This window comes from Neopsephotus bourkii, unplaced genomic scaffold (assembly GCF_033783945.1).
Source record: "Neopsephotus bourkii isolate Nb327-2 ecotype Australia unplaced genomic scaffold, CSIRO-AGI_Nbou_v1 NB_690, whole genome shotgun sequence".
NCBI classification, from domain to species: Eukaryota; Metazoa; Chordata; class Aves; order Psittaciformes; family Psittacidae; genus Neopsephotus; species Neopsephotus bourkii.
The window spans coordinates 2908240-2927558 of record NW_026901189.1 but is presented as its reverse complement, the minus strand read 5'-3'; the positions used below and the strand labels follow the sequence as shown (position 1 = coordinate 2927558).

At 42.4% G+C, this 19319-nt stretch overlaps 1 protein-coding gene across 1 annotated transcript in view; it reads right to left on the bottom strand.

Moving 5' to 3' along the window:
* The window catches only part of WRN (WRN RecQ like helicase), a 48657-nt gene that overhangs the window by 12107 nt on the left and 17231 nt on the right, over positions 1–19319 (bottom strand). Inside the window, exons 12-25 of the mRNA XM_061353618.1 lie at positions 18629–18704; positions 17694–17761; positions 17144–17252; positions 15408–15476; positions 14819–14901; positions 13358–13464; positions 12408–12595; positions 11077–11254; positions 10327–10508; positions 9020–9121; positions 8587–8679; positions 7127–7268; positions 728–898; positions 553–647 (exon numbers count right to left, since the gene is read on the bottom strand). Coding sequence (XP_061209602.1) covers positions 553–647; positions 728–898; positions 7127–7268; positions 8587–8679; positions 9020–9121; positions 10327–10508; positions 11077–11254; positions 12408–12595; positions 13358–13464; positions 14819–14901; positions 15408–15476; positions 17144–17252; positions 17694–17761; positions 18629–18704 — 1663 coding nt within the window. The remainder of the gene's footprint in view (positions 1–552; positions 648–727; positions 899–7126; positions 7269–8586; positions 8680–9019; positions 9122–10326; positions 10509–11076; positions 11255–12407; positions 12596–13357; positions 13465–14818; positions 14902–15407; positions 15477–17143; positions 17253–17693; positions 17762–18628; positions 18705–19319) is intronic.

The window sequence follows — 19319 nt, the reverse complement described above, 5'->3', positions numbered from 1 at the left end:
AGTAAAGAACTTCTTCCTCATACCTAACCTGATATAAGGTTAGATATATAATAAGACATATATAAGATATACATCTTCCCTGTTTCAATTTAAACCGATCACCCCTTATCACTACAGTCCCTGTTGAAGAGCCCCTCTCCAGCATCCTTGCAGGCCCCCTTCAGATACCGGAAGGCTGCTCTGAGGTCTCCATGCAGCTTCTCTTCTCCACAGGCTGAACAGCCCCAATCTTCTCAGCCTGTCTTCGTATGGGAGGTGCTCCAGCCCCTTAACATCCTCGTGGCCCTCCTCTGGAGTTGCTCCAAAAGCTCCATGTCCTTCTTATGTTGAGGACACCAGAACTGCACACAGAGCTCCAAGTGGGGTCTCATGAGGGCAGAGTAGAGGAGCAGCTGTATTTTTTTATGATACAAATCAGGGATAGTTACGGCTGGAAACTTCAAGTGCAGAACTCTTCTCTCCAACCTAGCCACCTCCAGAAGCAGGCTCCAGAAACTGATCTGGTGGTGTATTGATTGAAAAAAGGGCTAAATAGAACACATGTACAATTACCTTCTAGGTGGTCTCTGAAGGTTAAGGTCTTCACTGGAATGTAGTAGAAGACTTGGATTTAAGTCAGATCCAGCTTTTAACAGCCAATTTCTACCCTGGAGGAAATAAACCTCATGGCTTAAATATAGGTTACTGCGAGAAACTTTTGATGGGTAAGTTTCACAACAAAAAGTACCTTCTGAGTAAGCACGCATGTGGTTGCAAAGATGTTACGCTTAGAGACTTCTTTGAGGAACCCTTCCATTATCAACTGTTGGCAGAGTGATTTCCACCAGTTCTCTGGCCACTCTTTTCCACTACCAAAGAGAGGGTGTTTTCGGTATCTGTTTGGCAAGCGCTGAGAACTCTGGAATTAGAGAAAGAACTGCTTAGACTTCCCCAGTCCTTATGGAAGTTTCCAATATATCCAAGTAAACCAGAAACCCAAGATTCAAGGATCATGTCCTCAAGAACACTTCTCCATAGAAGAACTTTACAGAAAAGTCCCAAGCCAAAATAGTTATTCAAGCTTCCATAATAACCCATTACAATAACCACACATATGACACCTCAATGATAGGAGCATAACACATGGCTATTGCCTCGGTTATGTCACAGTTCATGAAACTGAAGAGCAGTTTTACTCCTAGTACCCTAACCCACTCCTGTGCTTTCTGCCAAGGCTGTGACAAGATCACAACTTTCTTTTGCAGCAAGACCCCAGACAAACCTACAAGTAGATCATAAAACTATTAAAACAATTCCCTTCATGTATGGAGAAAGTTACAGAAACAACACAGCCAACCATGCCAGTAAAGAAATTTATCTAGTGCAGTTTGCATTCAGCCAGTTCAGGTAAGTGTTACATTAACTTACCCATTCTAGTGTTATTTAAAAAGGTGTACAGAGGTAAAAATAAGTTGATAAACCCTGTTTAAATCCCAGGACAGGGGCAAAAAAGCCAGAAGCAGGCTCACTATGCATCTGCTCCACTCTTCCTCTCCCCTTCATTGCAAAGTGTTTTCTGTTTGGTTGGGATTTTGTTTTAAACAATTGCTATTTACTTGTCTCATACCACTGATTCAGACTCTAAAAAAGCTGATTAGCTCCTGTCTGATTCTCACCACCCCCTGAACTCATGGCCCAAAGGGATGAGAAGAGGCTTAAGTCTCTTTCACAGGAGAAACTCTTGGCATGAGCCTGAAAAGTTGATAACTTCTCTGAAACAGTGAAATAACAGGGGATCGCACACTAGGAGGTAGAAGACTCTTGCACATAAATAAGTTTCTATTTATTGCTAGCATATGAAATTAACAGCAAGGCAGGCTTCAGACCCTGTTATTTGTAGACTTGCTGAATTCCTCTCCACTGAGGAAACTCCCATCTCCAGGGATACAGTAAGGAGCAATTCGAAGACCTTCAGACAGTCAAAGAGCTGCTGCCTTGCATACATAGCATGAGAGGATTGTTTAAGACCTCTAGCAACACGGGATAGAAGCTGGAGCAGCCAGGCACAGGCAAGAGTGACTCAGCTTGCTGGTGGATGGGACCAGAGCACAGAGTACTGATGGTGAGCACAACGGAGTAATCTAATCTGCTGGCAAAGAGAAAGCACCAAGTCATATGTCCTCTCTTCTAGAGAGCCCTCATTCAACTTTTAATACACATTAAAGCAAGACTTACACTCCTGAGTTCCAGTTATGCAAATTACATTAATTACTCCAATTCGCCACATTTTCAGAGCATGGTTGACTTGAAATTAAACAACAGAAATAATTGTAAAAAGAATAATAGAATAATTGAATCATAGAATAGTTAGGGTTGGAAAGGACCTTAAGATCATCAAGTTCCAACCCCCCTGTCATGTGCAGGGACACCTCGCTCTAAACCATATCACCCAAGGCCTCGTCCAACCTGGCCCTGAATACTGCCAGGGATGGAGCATTCACAACCTCCCTGGGCAACCTATGCCAGTGCCTCACCACCCTAACAGGAAAGAATTTCCTCCTTATATCCAATCTAAACTTCCCCTGTTTAAGTTTTAACCCATTACCCCTTGTCCTGTCACTACAGTCCCTAATGAAGAGTCCCTCCCCAGCATCCCTATAGGCCCCCTTCAGATACTGGAAGGCTGCTATGAGGTCTCCACGCAGCCTTCTCTTCTCCAGGCTGAACAGCCCCAACTTTCTCAGCCTATATTCATACAGGAGGTGCTCCAGTCCCCTGATCGTCCTCGTGGCCCTCCTCTGGACTTGTTCCAACAGTTCCATGTCCTTTTTATGTTGAGGACACCAGAAATGCACAATATACTCCAAGTGAGGTCTCATGAGAGCAGAGTAGAGGGGCAGGATCACCTCCTTTGACCTGCTGGTCATGCTCCTTTTGATGCAGGCCAGGATACGGTTGGCTTTCTGGGCTGCAAGCACACACTGAAGCTGGCTCATGTTCATTTTCTCATCGACCAGCACCCCCAAGTCCTTCTCCACAGGGCTGCTTTGAATCTCTTCTCTGCCCAACCTGTAGCTGTGCCTGGGATTGCTCTGACCCAGGTGTAGGACCTTGCACTTGGCATGGTTAATCTTCATGAGGTTGGCATCAGCCCACCTCACAAGCGTGTCAAGGTCCCTCTGGATGGCATTCCTTCCCTCCAGCGTATCAACTGAACCACACAGCTTGGTGTCATCGGCAAACTTGCTGAGAGCGCACTCAGTCCCACTGTCCATGTCACCAACAAAGATGTTAAACAAGACTGGTCCCAACACTGATCCCTGAGGGACACCACTCGTTACTGGTCTCCAGCTGGACACTGAGCCATTGACCACAACTCTTTGTGTGCGGCCATCCAGCCAGTTCTTTATCCACCGAGTGGTCCATCCATCAAATTGATGTCTCTCCAATTTAGAGACAAGGATGTCATGTGGGACAGTGCTGAACGCTTTACACAAATCCAGGTAGATGACATCAACTGCTTTACCACTGTCCATCAGTTCCGTAGCCCCATCATAGAAGGCCACAAAATTGGTCAGGCAGGACTTCCCCTTAGTGAAGCCATGCTGGTTGTCACCAAGCACCTTGTTGATTTTCATGTGCCTTAGCATGGCTTCCAGGAGAATCTGCTCCAAGATTTTGCCAGGCATAGAGGTGAGACTGACTGGGCTGTAATTCCCCAGGTCATCCGTTTTCCCCTTCTTGAAAATGGGGGTTATATTTCCCTTTTTCCAGTTGTTGGGAACTTCACCTGACTGCCATGTTTTTTCAAATATGATGGCCAACGGCTTAGCAACTTCATTTGCCAGCTCCTTCAGGGCCCGCAGATGGATTTCATCAGGACCCATGGACTTGTGCATGTTCAGATTTTTAAGATGGTCTCGAACCAGTTCCTCTCCTACAGTGGGCCCAAGATCTTCATTCTCACAGTCCCTGAATCTGCCTTCCAAGACTTGGGTGGTGCGGTCAGAGCCTTTGCCAGTGAAGACTGAGGCAAAGAAGTCATTCAGAACCACAGCCTTCTCCAAATCCTGTGTAGCTAGTTCACCCGAGAGCTTCCAGAGGGGGCCTACGTTCTCCCTAGTCTGTTTTTTATTTGCTGTGTACCTGTAGAATCCCTTCCTGTTATCCTTAATATCCCTAGCCAAATAAGCTGCAGAACAGTACAACAATGTGTCCATGTTTGGGTTCAGGATCATAGAATCACAGAATGCCTTGGGTTGGAAAAGACCTTAAGATCATCTAGTTCCAACCCCCCTGCCATGGGCAGGGACACCTCACACTAAACCATGTCACCCAAGGCTCTGTCCAACCTGGCCTTGAACACCGCCAGGGATGGAGCATTCACCAGTTCTTTGGGCAACCTGTGCCAGTGCCTCACCACCCTCACAGTAAAGTTCTTCCTTATACCTAACCTGATATAAGGTCAGATATGTAAGACATATATAAGATATATATCTTCCCTGTTTCAATTTAAACCGATCACCCCTTATCACTACAGTCCCTGTTGGAAGAGCCCCTCTCCAGCATCCTTGCAGGCCCCCTTCAGATGCTGGAAGGCTGCTCTGAGGTCTCCACGCAGCCTTATCTTCTCCAGGCTGAACAGCCCCAACTTTCTCAGCCTGTCTTCATACGGGAGGTGCCCCAGTCCCCTGATCATCCTCGTGGCCCTCCTCTGGACTTCTTCCAACAGTTCCATGTCCTTTTTATGCTGAGGACACCAGAACTGCACACAATACTCCAGGTGAGGTCTCACGAGAGCAGAGTAGAGGGGCAGGATCACCTCTTTCGACCTGCTGGTCACGCTCCTTTTGACACAGCCAGTATGCGGGTGGCTTCTCGGCTGTGAGCACGCACTGAAGCCAGCTCACGTTGAGTTTCTTATCAACCAACACCCCTAAGTCCTTCTCTGCAGGGGGGGGCTGCTCCAAATCACGTCTGTCCTCAACCTGCAGCTCTGCCTGGGATTTCCATGACCCAGCTGTAGGACCTTTCACTTGGCTTGGTTGAACTTCATGAGACTGACACTGGCCATGTCTCAAGCATGTCAAAGTCCTTCTAGATCCCACCCCTTCCCTCCAGCCTATCACTCAAACCACACAGCTCAGTTTCATCAGCAAACATGCTGAGGGTGCTCGATCCCACTGTCTATGCCGCCAAAGATGTTTAACAGGATCGGTCCCAACACCAACCCCTGAGAGACAATACTTGTTACCCATACTCATGTGGACACTGAGCTGTTGACCACAACAACCTGCATGCAGCCACCCAGCTAATTCCTTCCTAATTCCAGCGGGTGTCCATCCATCCATCAAATTGATGTCTCTCTAGTTTAGAGACAGGGATGTCATGCAGGACAGTGCCAAATGCTTTGTAAAAGTCCCGGTAGACGACATCAGCTAGATCATCGTTTAAAACTTGCTTAGGACTGACCAACAGAAGCCAAATGGCAAATGCAGCTTTGTACAAATGACTAAATGCTAGAGACACTACTGTAAGCCGCTCGCAACCAGTCACTGAGACTACTAGTAACAAAGTAATCATTGAAATAAGTACAAATTCCCATGTTTGCTGATAAAAGAAGGCCTTAAGAGTTGCATATTCTTCTTTGTTTAGCAGGGTTAGTGTAGTATTCCTGTCAATGAAGCTTTAACTCAGTTTCCCAGAGGACCTTCTTCTCTTTCACTGAAGACTCAGCATCCGTATCTTAAATGAATCATGGTCTCCCCTGTGGTCCACCCAAAGACTGTTGGAGGCCACCTGAAGTTTTCAAAAACATACTCCTAACTGAGGAGCAACATGAATTATCCATATACTATACACAAACTCTTAAAACAACATACCAGCCAGCCTCAGACAGATGTATCACAAACTTATGGTGATATTTCATGCTCTTGTTCTAAGGAATATATTGATGCAACAAAGTAAGGAAACTAGGTTTTTAAATTGCATTAACATAGAAAAGGGTATTCTTGTAGACAGCAAAAAGTTATTCTCTATTTATAGTGCAAATTTGGCATCAGCCTCACTTCTTCCTGTACTGTCAAATAAATTAGCAATCATGACTACATTAAGATCTAGAACAACATTTTTTTCCCCTAGACACACTTGTGTGACAATTAGCAACTCTCCTTTCTTATTCAAAGGAATGAAGAGGGACATGATTCACTCAGTTTTATCAAGTACTACAGGTGATTTCCCCTCCCCGGCTTATAAACTTAAAAAGTGATTCTGTTCTTACTCTTGTATTTTATTTCTGGTGAGTTTCTTGCCTACTATTTATGAAGCACTCTAAAAAAACACATGTAGAAATCATTTATATCATTCCAGTATCCCGCTTCCTATCTAACTACTTCAAGTCAGCCAGTAGAACAAAGCTAGAGGGCAAGGCATCATTTGCTTTATTCAGACATAAACCAACTCATTACCAAAGAAAGATGAATTTATTCTTCATGCAGAAAAAGCTATTCCTTTCAGGATAATGGAAATCATGCACCTTCATTAGAAAAAAAAACAACACAAAAAAGAAAACAACACTTAGGTACTTCCAGGATAACATCAAACTTGCTACAAAGCAAACAAAACCTCAAGCCTTGAAGGAGGAGGTTTAGAACCGCTGCCAATACTTGGGCTGGCATTCATGTGTTGAACAGACAGCTGTCAATTATCAACACAAAGCAACCCACCAAATACAGGACAGCTCCACACAAGAAAATAGCAGGTGCTATTTCTAACCTGAACTCTTAGGCCATAAAGTTCTGAACATTTCAATTTCGTTCCTAAAAAAACAAATCTAAGAGGGCAAGAGTTTGAAGGGTAACTGTTACTTTGCTGTACGTGCACATAATTAAATACATCATGTTTAAGAGGTTCACTACTTTTACGGCTGTTGCCCTAAAGACAAAAAGCTAGTTTACTGCATGGAGAGCACTGCTGAACTTCTCTCTACAGATATCCAGCTCTCTGAGAAACAGTTACTAAATAAATGCGTGTATACACACTTTTAGATGCATGTACATCAAAGTACTGTTTGGTATATCAATAAAAAGGGACACTTACAGTTCTTCCACTCTCAGAACACATACAAAAAGATTTTACTATCACTTACAGACCCTCGAAGAAACAGAATGGGAACTTTAGTTCCAAACTTCTCCTCCAGGGTGCTCACTGCAGACAGCAGCTGATATGCTTGCTTCCCAAAGTCCTGTAAAGCACCTTCAAAATCACTGGGAACTGCAAAACAAGACGCCCTGAAATTCACAAAGAAAACCAAGTTGAACACATATACAAATCAAGTCCACTCTCTTGGTTTGAAATATCAAGTGGTAACTAAATAAAATACACACTTCAAGTTACATGAATATAAACAATTGAACACATTTAAGTGTGAGAACTAGGACTGAAAACATGAGACCAGGAAAAAGTCAAAATCACTTGTGGCTAACACAGCTGCCCAAAAATACAGTAAGCAGTTCTTCATGGTACTTGCTGTGACAGAAAAACCTTGCCTCAGCAATCTCCTAAATTTAGTATTTTAATATATGGACCGTTTTAGACACACAGGACATTTCTTTAATTATACCCAATAGCAAAGACTATTTTTGGCTGCTTTTTTAGGTAACAAAGGGGATAAAAACAGAAGGCAGGAGCAATGCCATTAATGCATTTCAAGGGTTTATTAATACCTTTATTGACTCAAAGAAATCATTGAAGAGTTATTAGCACAAATAATTTCTCAGGAGGAGAAAAAGGACAGTGTTCTATGGCATCTGATTTCAGTTCCACAACACAAATTCACTATGCAGCTCTTTCACTAGCACAACAGCATGACTGCAAGGACTGAAATTATGGTATCTCAAGTTCTCTTCTTCTTTAATTTTAGTAGAGGCCAGACAAAGATTTTTCATCCTTGAGCATACAGGACATGTAACTGAATTGACAAATTTTTTCCAGAAGGCAGAACAGCCTAATATCTTGTCTCAGATCAAAAAGCATCAGGCTACCATCAGGAACAAGGAACCTTTTATTATAAACTTCAGGGAAAGCATGTACATTCGCACAGGAGAAACCAAAAGTGATTCTGCTCATACTTGTGTGACTGCTGACCCCTGGGCTTCCCTTCAGCACACCTGTGAGACTATTAGCAGTGCTAGGAAGAACACAGGTCAGCACACGGTGGAAGAGGAGAACAACTCCCTTTAATTTAACCTTAGACATGTGATATCACACTCCATTTATGGGTGAGGTTTTTTTAGGGATTAATTACCTAGCAGGTCTTAAACTGATGAACAGAAGTGTATCTCGCAGCTTAAGAGTGTTACTCTAAACTCTTTTAGGAACTGTCACCATCCTTTTCTAATAAGTTTTCCCACAGTCTAATTTCAAGCTGCCTCATGGCTTGCTCAACCATTTAGGAGAAGGTTAAAGACAGTTTTTCAGAGATAAACTTCAGGCTAAACATCTGCAAGATCAGGTGCACAAAAAGTCAATTCTTCTAGATTATTTGCTTCATAAGTCAGCCTGAGAGAATGTAAAGTTTTATATCAGTCTTCAGGGAAGAAAGCTTACCTGGACCTGCAGTTATCACAGCAATCTTCTGTGCCCATGATGCCAGAAGAAACCTTTCGGAGTTGTTTGTCTTCAAAATGAGACAGAATAATTCTACCCAAGGGAATGTAAGGAATTAAATAAAAGACCAAGAATTTACACATTAAATTTACTGCAGAAAACAGAGTTGAAACCAGTATCATTAATTAATTCACTGGGGAGCCAATTATTTGGCCTTGATTCCTCTAAAGAAAGAGTGGGATTTTTTTGAACAGTAAATAAAGAAATACTTGATGCATATGTATAAATATGCTGAAGGCTGTATTTTTTGATACTGCTACTTCATATAAAACATGCTTGCAGAGCACATGGTCAATATAAGATGCCTTGTGGTTACAACCTCCAGTCAAAACTGACTCAAGTGACAAAGCATTAAATAGATTCTAGTACTTACTTCCTCCTGCAGCTATTTGACACAAGATACTTCCCTATTTTCCCCAACATCTTCAGTTTGTACAAACGGAAATCTTCATTGCGTATCTCGCTCAGAAGATGTCTGTCAGTCAAAGGAAAATAGAGCAGCCTTAAACATGACCACTATTCCCCTGTCCCACACTAAAAATGAAACATGCCAGACCTCTGCCTCAGTCAAATTCACCAGAAACAGCTAGAAAATCCTGTCAAAATCAGACCCAAACTGCCTGCCTGTTTCTCCACAACCTTGATTCTTATAGCTCAGAGAATGCTCAGAAGAGCACCTTATTCATATTCCTCTAAGTATGACCATTATTCAAAACAGGAGAGGCTTCTTCCAACTCCACAGGCTACTAAGCTTCAGAAATCCATGCCAAAAAAGCAGAGGAGGAAGGAAAGGACAGAGAGCATTGTGAGAGGGCAGTTTCTCTGTCTCAAGTTTTCCAGACTCTGGCATGTTCTCACCAATGCTACTGCCACATTGCAAAGTACATCAGCATAGTCCTCTTTTAAGAAACTCAAAGGCTGCCCGATTTTATATCATTTACAGTAATCACTAGACGCAATCAACTGAGAAAACACACTGGGAGTACTGGAAAGGTATATGGAACACTTGCTCTGCCCATGCTCCGAGCTGCTGCGTGAGCCAAACCTGAGCTATTATCTGCATCACACTCACTGTGCCACACAGCATCAAAACCAAACCAAAACCATAGGTGTCAGGCAGCACATTAACATAGCTTCACCATTTCAGCTCAAAAGTTGAGCAAAGCAAGTTTCTGCCTGCCCAGAAAAAAAAAAAGTATAGATTTCACAGATGCTGGCAGCATGCTGACAAGCTCAAATGACTGAGTACAGACAGCTCTGTGGTCTGGTAACAACCATGGACAAAATTAACAGGAGACTCCTACAACCAGGACTCCTCCACCCAGAATAGAAAAGAGTATACATATTTCCCCATTTAGAAATGCTTAATTCTACAGCATTGGCACTCTTAGGGATGATGACGGGTCTAAAACCAGGCCAGATAATTTACAGGACAAGTGACCAGGTTTTGTCACTGTCTGCCTTGCAAAGCATCTTCAAGAAAGCAGAACTGGAACAATGACAAACTAACATTGGTGCATTTGTGGACTACCTTCTGGAAGCATGTCATACTTAGTACCATGTGTATGGAAGAAAGGACTTGGAACCATTCTGAAAAATACATCACATTTTCAACAAAACTCACCCTGCTCCTCTATGCTTTGGCTATCTGTGTCAAAGCAGCTGTTTTCAGTCATTTACCTGTTGAAAGCCAAGTCTGATGCAGTCCACAAGACATGACAAGCAGCAGGAAGCCCATCACGACCAGCTCTCCCAATTTCTTGGTAATAGGATTCCATTTCCTTAGGAGCACCATAATGAATAACCATCCGGATATCTGCTTTATTGATGCCCATTCCAAATGCCACTGTAGCTACAACACACTACAAAATGGGAGTCACACACTGAAAATTTTGAAATTAGCATCAGGAATATGCCTGGCTTAATGCTCATACGCTTGGTAACAACTTTTTGCCATGGACTCAAAGTTAAGCCTAAATTACAATGGCTTCCAACTCACACTTAACTTCCACAGTACTACCATTAAGTCCGATTCTGGTCAGAGTATGAGCATAGGAATATAAACATGACAGTGATCATGCGTAGAGGCAAATGCTAGAGTGGTTTCAAGCAGTTATTCTCAAACAAGCATAAAAACTTACCCTGAAGGGCAACACAAGCATAACTGTGCCTGCTTTGGAGGAAAGCAGTTCACAGAACTGATGATATTGTTCCAGCTACCACTATTTTCCTCAGATGCCATACATTTTTAAGAGACTTACTGAAGGAATTTGAAGCATCAGCCAGGAATCCTGTTACTGTCACCTTAGACCAGGAATTTCTTTGCCCAGAATCAGAGACAAATGGAAACATGCTGACATTCTGAAATTCTTTCCTCTACCAGAAACTGTAGTTATAAATAGGAACAAGTGGATTTAGTTTCCTACACACCTGAATTTCATCCCTCATGAACTGGTGATGGGCCTCTCTCCTTTGCTTGATTCCCATACCAGCATGGTATGCACGACAGGCCACACCGAGTTTCATCAATTCAGACACAACCTGTTCGGTGGCCTTTCTGGAAGGGCAGTAGATGATAGTAGGCCCTTCAAACTCGTATGCAGAACTGCTGTAAGTAATAGCAACATGTAAAGGCACGGAACAGAAGAAGCCACCCTTCCACTAAATGTCTGACTGGACCTAGTTGAAAAGGCAATATAGCAGTTCACTTTCTCGGAGATACAGAAATTTAAACATATTTTTAAATGGTCCACTCATACACAAATTGTCTGTTCTTTGGGAAAAAAAGGACATGGAAGTTACTTAGCATCACAGAATAGTTTGGATTAGAAGGGACCTTAAAGCTCATCCAGTTCCAAGCCCCTGCAGGCAGGGACACCTTCAACTAGACCAAGATGCTCCAAGCCCCGTCCAGCCTGGCCTTGAACACTGCCAGGGATGGGGCAGCCACAGCTTCTCTGGACAACCTGTGCCAGGGCCTCACCACCCTCACAGGCAGCAACTTCTTCCTAAAATCTCATCTCAATCTCCTCTCTGTCAGTTTAGAGCCCTTCCCCCCTTGCTGTCATTACAGGCTCTTGGAAAAAGTCCCTCTCCACATTTCTTGTGGGCCCCGTTGGTATTCTTAAGTTTACCTTGCAAAGTGCATAAGATTTTGGTCTCCAGAAGGAGCAGAATAAGACCTCCCCATTTCCTTTTACAGCTTTTACAGCTGCCAATTTGAAAGGACTACATTTATGTAACTAGGTACAAATGAGCAATAAAAACTCATATATATTGCTGTAAAGGCACACACTGTAGCTTGCAAGAAGCAGAACAGGACCAGAATGGGTCTGCTAACAGAGAAGAAATGCAATTAGTTTTAAGGAAAAAAAAATAAAAATCAATAAAAATCTTACCACAGATTTGTAGCAGAATCATGCACCTTTTGTGCAACACTCTATGGACAGTTACCCAACCAGCCAATCCATCATATTCATTCTAATTGCTACAGCAGGTCCCCTGAGGATCAAATAATGCCAAAGATCCTCAAGTAAGCAATATGCGGACAGTGGGGGTCCATCACTCCTTGCCTTAAAAGCCTTTCTTAACTTGGTAGTGGAGGGTGGGCACAAGTGACTAGCATGATATCAGAGCCAAGTGATGGAGGAAGCCCAGACTCTTTCTCACCAAATCAGGTTAAGACTGCTACCAATTCTTAGTACACACTACTTTAACTCCAAAATACTCAATTATATCTGAACACAGGCTTAAACCCTTACCTTCCTTTCCTAATAAGGAACTGCTTCAAATCCCTAAGAATATTTCCACTTTGCTGTCCAACTTCCAAGTACAGGTTAGGTCTGTCAAAACTGGTACATGTGACCTGGGGATTCTTCAGTTTCAGACAATTCACTATGTCCTCCCTAATCGATGGACTTGCGGTTGCAGTTAAAGCAACAATGGGAACCTACAATGAAAAGTGAAAGTCTAAGACCTCTCGGATTATTTTTTTTAAACAAGGAAAATCATGAGTCAAAACTGAAATAAGATGTAAACAGGCACCTTTAGCTGCTGACGATCACTGGATCAGCTCAGCTACTTGAAAAATACAGTTATTATTTAGCTTCCTAGACCTTTGGTAGACACTGTTCAGGAGAGCAGACAGGGACAGAAAGAACACTTGAAATACAGAGTTTTACTGTGAACGTGCGTTTTCTTTAGTTACATCTTCAAGTAGTCTACAGTCATTTTCTGAGATGGCTAGCTAAGTTTAGGGAACAGAGGACAACACTTACAAGAAGAGTGTGCAACATTCAGGTCTAAGTTTTTGATGTTTTACTATAAATTCTTGGAGAATGTCTAGAAATCACAGTTGCATGTTCTTACAAGCCACTGAGCCAGCCAGTTTAGAAAACATCCCTCAATATTAAACCAGAAGCTTAGGGACATCATCCCAGACAGCACAGGGATCCAAAGTAATCTAATTTCCAGAAGTTTCTGGAAGTCCAGGTTCAGAATATCCTACATCTAAGCATTTGGGGAAACAAAAAAAAGACAAAAAAACCCCCCAAAACCACACAGCTCAGTCACTGACAGGGACCATATACACTCCAAACCAGCATGATAAGTAAACCCCAAGAGCAACATTAAGACTGTTATTCCAAATTACCATACAAAATGAGATGGTATCCTTCTCTTACATTAGAAATCAAATATATAAAAACCTCACCGATGGCAGAGCCTTCTTTAATGAGCCTAAGGTTCTAAAGGAATTTCTGAAATCATGGCCCCACTCAGAAATGCAATGAGCTTCGTCAACAGCTATAAGGGTAATACCTGATGGGAACAAAACCAGAGCATGGACACATTAACAAGACAAACTAACATGGGAATTGACCAAATACAAACACTCTATTCTGCTCAATCCCAAGCTTTCCTGAAAAGGCACCAGCTGTCTGCTTAGTATTTGTTTCTATAATGCCTTCTGCTGTACCAACCCCCTAGGTATATTTTTATAATGATCTCTTAAGCAAAAAGAGCTAAAGAGCTTTTGCAGAATCACCCCAAACCATCTCTGTTTCCTTCTCCAAGCTTCAGACTTCCAACATCCCTCACAATGGGTCAAAAAATTGAGCTGCCTCAAATAACACCTTTTCCTACCCCGACTGCCAGACTTCAGTAATAGTCACAAATACCAATTACACGCCATTAACTTTATTTTCTCAATTGTAAAACAAAGCCTCAGAGTCTCGGGTCTGCAATGAAGAAAAGCAGAAATCCAGAAAAAATTGAGGAGGGGTTAAAGATGTTGCTGGAAAATAACCATACGTAGTCTGAATCAGAGAAAACCCTCTATTAGAGTACAGATATCCCATGCTAATCGGCATGTTCAAAGTGACCTAGTGCCAGAGGGGGCAAGCATATAGCTTGTTGGGACACTGGAAATTCAGATGTCTCATCTTCTCCCTAGACAGTCCTTCCTGCCTACAGCACTAGAAACTTAGTTCCTTACTAAAAAATTATTGATGTCTATATTCCTTGAGTTTACCCAACTGAGAGATCCATCAGCTTCATAATCTTTGAAGAAGAGACTTCTTAGGATTGATAAGTCATAGAATAGTTTGAATTGAAAGGGACCTTAAAGCTCATTCAGTTCCAAGCCCCTGCCACAGGCAGGGACACCTTCCACTAGACCAGGTTGCTCCAAGCTCTGTCCAGCCTGGCCTTGAACACTGACAGCAATGAGGCAGCCACAGCTTCTCTGGGCAACCTGTGCCAGGGCCTCACCACCTCTGTAGTATTTCACAACAAAGTGTCATTGTTACAGTCGGAGAAAGACTAGACATCAGAACACTTAAAAGGCTAAATGTTTACTTATACACATTTCACTTCCTGTGACTGCAAGATCAGTTTTTTAGCACCTCTGCCCCCAGCAGCTTAACATTCCCATGCCAAGACCTTACTAAAGACACCACTTACGTGATTTGTTAGTTTTTCCATCAGTAACAGGATCTTCTGACACCATCTATTGGTAGCTACTACAGTAACCTCTGAACCCACTAGCAGTAAGAAAGTGGTGAAAAGCATTTAAGTATTAAAAAAAGATTAAAAACACTTAGGCATTTAAGCTGCCTGCCAACTCAACCATAACTTACCAGTAGTCTGACCAATCCTCATCCCCCCAACTTACCAACAGTTTGATCAAGCTCCTGAAGAAAATCTAAGCTCCCTGAGCAAAACTCTGGAGTCATATATATGACTCTGTACTCCCCCCTGAAACATCAAGAAAATACACTGTCACAGAAGGAAAACCCCCAGACAACTCAAAAAAACCCCAAAATCGTGATTGTCTAGAAGATGTAAATTAACACAAGTACAGACTTCAGGACAGGAACAAGATCAAGGAAGTGAAGACCACAGAAAGAACTCCAGAATAATAGGAAGGCAAGGCAGTGACAGTATTACAGGAAAAACAGCAGAGATTTACAAGGAGGGACTGTTGTGATGATTTGGTGACAAATACAGGTCTAAATCTTGTATGTGTGAAATTGTGTAGAAATCCTAATACAAAGCTGAGTCAACAAGCCCTATCTCCCCAGCCGTGGGCTATAGACTAACACACACTCAGGTTGGGTGGATGCAAGCAATATCACTTGACTGCCACATTGTAGGTCTGAGCCAGAAGCAAGAGTTTCAGTGATGATGGATTAGGGAGACATCCTACCTCTCAAACATACCTACATCAGAACCTGCAGTTCTAGAAAGCTTAGCTCACTTACCCTTTGATGCATTCTTTGATGTCTTTCGACTGAGCTGAACCAAGTAAGCAAGCTGGAATACCTGACATGCTGCAGAAACAAAGATGCACAGTCACCAATAGATTTACTCCCAACACTTTCTGCCTTAGCATTCAGCCTATGCCAGCACATCATAAAAGAAGTCCAAGCTGTGAGGCGAGAAACTACTTTCTTCAAACAGGTCTTTGCGGGAAAAACCTGTTGAAAAAGCTGGATTCATCACTGCTATTCCTGCCACCCAAATACTCTTCTGCTTCCCCTCCAGCTATCACCAGCACCATACACAATTCATTAGTGCAATATGGAATCGGAGAAATAAAGACCACTCCCCTTGCACAAGTTACTAATAAACGTCTGAAAGAAGAAAATACAGTAAACACATTTTCCTCATTTATTACTTTACCCAGCTCACCACATTGCCTTACTAGTTGGCAATTTTTTTGCCTTGTCTTCCACTCTTTTGTGAGCTACTGGTGCTGCATTTGCTCATTTTTAATCTGGAGGCTGCTTTTTAATGACAGATTCAGTAACTACATTTACCAGCTTAGCCACTTCATATTTGACCACTTTCAGGACCCTGCAACGCCTGTCTTCTTAACTTAATGATTTACAGCATTTTTCTTCCAGCCTTTTGTTTTGATAGCTTCTCCCCTCTCATTCCTTTGTTTCAGTCCCTGGCAGAACTGCACCCAGACTGCTAGACAAATTACTGAACTGCATTAGGTTGTGGAAATTCAATCTCCTTGGCCTTCAGAGTGAATGACCTGCTGAGAAGGTAGTGGATAAACCCTTTCCACTGAGGAAAAAAGTATAAAAGCCAAAGAAGCAGCTGCATACATATAGACGCCCTGTTGATTAATACTCGGTCTAGAAGCTGGCTACACAGCCAGCTTAGGCTGCCCAGCCATTCATCCACACATAGTCATGATGTGCAGCAGAAAATACCACACATCATTGATGTTCCTTACTTGAAAGTAATCTTCATATCCTCTCTTTCACAAAAGACCTGCTCTTTCCAAGGAATGAACTAGACAATTCAGTGTGATTACCACAGCTTAAATGGAAAGTGTCAGAAGTGAATAGCTGTTATAACAGAAAACAAGTACACTTAAAGAAAGCATTATCAGGTCAAGAGAAAACTATTTGATTTTAATATACCACCTATAAGTGCTCATGTAGGAGCAATTCTGGGTCACCCACTAGGTCCCCCCCGTCAGACCTTAAAAGAAGCAAAGAGGCCAGGTGTAAGGAGACCTACTACACCATTCATCTTCAAAGCCTGTGCCGTAACATTGAACTGAATGGCCTACAGCTTCCAGCTGCAGGTTGCTTAAATGTTACTTCTCCAACACAAGGAAGCCCTACCAAATTTTAACGTAACTCTCAGAGGCTGAAATAGCCTGTGAAGCTCCCTCATCAGTTCAGTCTTCACAAAAAGGGGCCTATGAATCCAGAAGTATGTGAGAAGGATCCACATTCAGGAACAACCCACCAGCACAGATCCTTTGCAAATCCACCCTACCATTCACGTAACTGGCAAATCCAGTGATCCTAGACTGCTTCCACAGTTTGTGCATGTCCTGTGAGAAACACACGCTTTCCAGCTGACACACAGCTTTTCTGTAGGAACCTGCAACCTTAAACACCAAGAAATACCACAAAGCAGAGTCCACTGGTTTCCACTGGCAATTCAGGAGCAGCTTCTTAGTACTACTTACATCAACTGCAGCACCTGGTCCTCCATCAAGGAGATAAGAGGACAGATGACAATTCCGATAAGTCCGGTGTAAACAGGAGGAAACTGGTAGCACAAGCTTTTTCCATAGCCTTAAAGAAAAAAGCAGACATGAGACATTCTTTCTATGCAGCTACAACATACAGCTGTACGAGACAATTTTAACACCCTGTTGAGCTCTAAAACAATAATCATAAAATGGTTAGAGTAGGAAGAAAGCTTAAAGATCGTCTAGTTCCAACACCATTGACAGAGGCAGCGACACCTTCCAAGAAGTGATGTTTGTTCTAATAGTACAGGAATAAAGTTGCAACATAAATAAGGTCAGCATCCATCTCATACCCTTTTCTATACCATCAATGACAGCAGCTAGGGTAGAAAAACAAGTAGCTAGCATAGCTAGCTCAGACTTAGTGTCTCAATCAGGGCACCCTGCTCATGTGAGCCATGTGGACAGTCTCCAAGTTACAGTCCTACTCTCCCCAAACAGGAAAAGATTTTTTACTGCTTCTTAGGATGTAAAGTTAACTTACCAGTTGCCATGACAACAAGATTATCTCTTCTGTCTTCTAGAAGAGAATTGATCACTTTCCATTGGACCCTTTTAATTAAACAAAAGGGTATATTTTATTTTTGCTACCAAACTTGACACGGCAGTTTTGTTAAACTGCATATTCAGTTGAATTTCAGGTTGAAGAAACCCTTCCAGCTGCCTTACAGCACGTTGTCTTTGCAGGCTGCAAACACCCAAACATTCCAACTGCTGCAGGCAGTCGTGTCCCCCCCCCAGTTATATTCAACACTACCTCAGTTTTCCCAACCCTTCCATGGTCTCACAATTGTACATAACTTGCAGTCAATTTAAAAACTCTCCCTCCCCCCAGTTCCAAAAGTTTACCAAATACTGTTTGAACAGTTTCCCCCTGCCCAAGTGTTGCTCTTAGGCTGTGTCTTGCACAGAACGCATTCTGCCACCAGTCATCCAGGAAGATTTCATCCCATTCCCATTGCACTTCATTGTAACAGCAATGCTCAAGCACCAAGTCACATGGTACACTCATATTATGCTACACAAGACAGATAGAAGTTTGTCTGTCCTGAATTAGAACCACATAAAGGATAACTAGACTATGAAAGCTTATCACACAGACAACAACATCTGTGCAGTTTGTGGCTGGCTCTTTAAAGACTGAACTAGACCTGGTTCAATAAAGCCTCAATCACAGAAGATGTGCCATCAGCAGAAGTCAAGAAGCTCATAGTCTAATATGAGATGACAGTATTGTACTTAACACTCCATAAGATTTATCTTGACATATTGTTGTGGCAAAGGCAGCTTTTCTTGTCCTAGAGATTTTGTACAGGCCTCAGCTTGTTAGTAGTTTTTCAAGTAATAAGAAAATCAGTTGAAATAAGGAGGGGGAAAAATGAACCCTGGAGTTAATGTTTTGACAGAAAATGTACTTACGGCTTAAAAGAAGAATGTCCAAAATATGTCTTCAGACAGGTGACGTGTCTTTCACTAGGTAGTGGCAGCAATGGATCTTTAGTGGGAGAGAAGACAGAAAGTCCATTTGGGATGACATTTTAAGAAGATGAAGCACTATCTTGACAAACAGCAGTCTGCTCATGATTAGTGATGCCTGCCTGGGTGCCAGGATTTGAGTAAATCCAGTGAAAAGAGACGTCAAATTCTGAAGATATTAACTGGCTAGAATAAAGGATTAAGAAAGCAAAGGGGCTCCCCAGCGACCCTGCATGAAGAGGAGAACATATTGCTTCATTATTAACATAATAAAAGCAGTAAGTATTGTAATGTGTAACTGCATTATTTGGACATATTTGGACAAGATACTTGAGATGTTTTACTAGGCATGCCTTCAACAAAGACCCTACTGAAGTTACACCGAGGAACACTCAACACTGCAAGTTGCTAACAAATTCATGATCCAAAAGTGCAAGGGGATCCTGATTCTGCTGTGAGCACTGAAGAAATATATTCAAGATCTGTTGAAATTTATAGTTAACATTCAGCAGTAGAAAGCATGAAATTTCCACCTAGTTTTTGTCTGTTGGGCAAGCTCACATTCCCCGTGTAATAGCTTATCTGGCTGCTGTTTAGAGATGAACTGAACAAGAAAGAATAATACCTCTGTCCG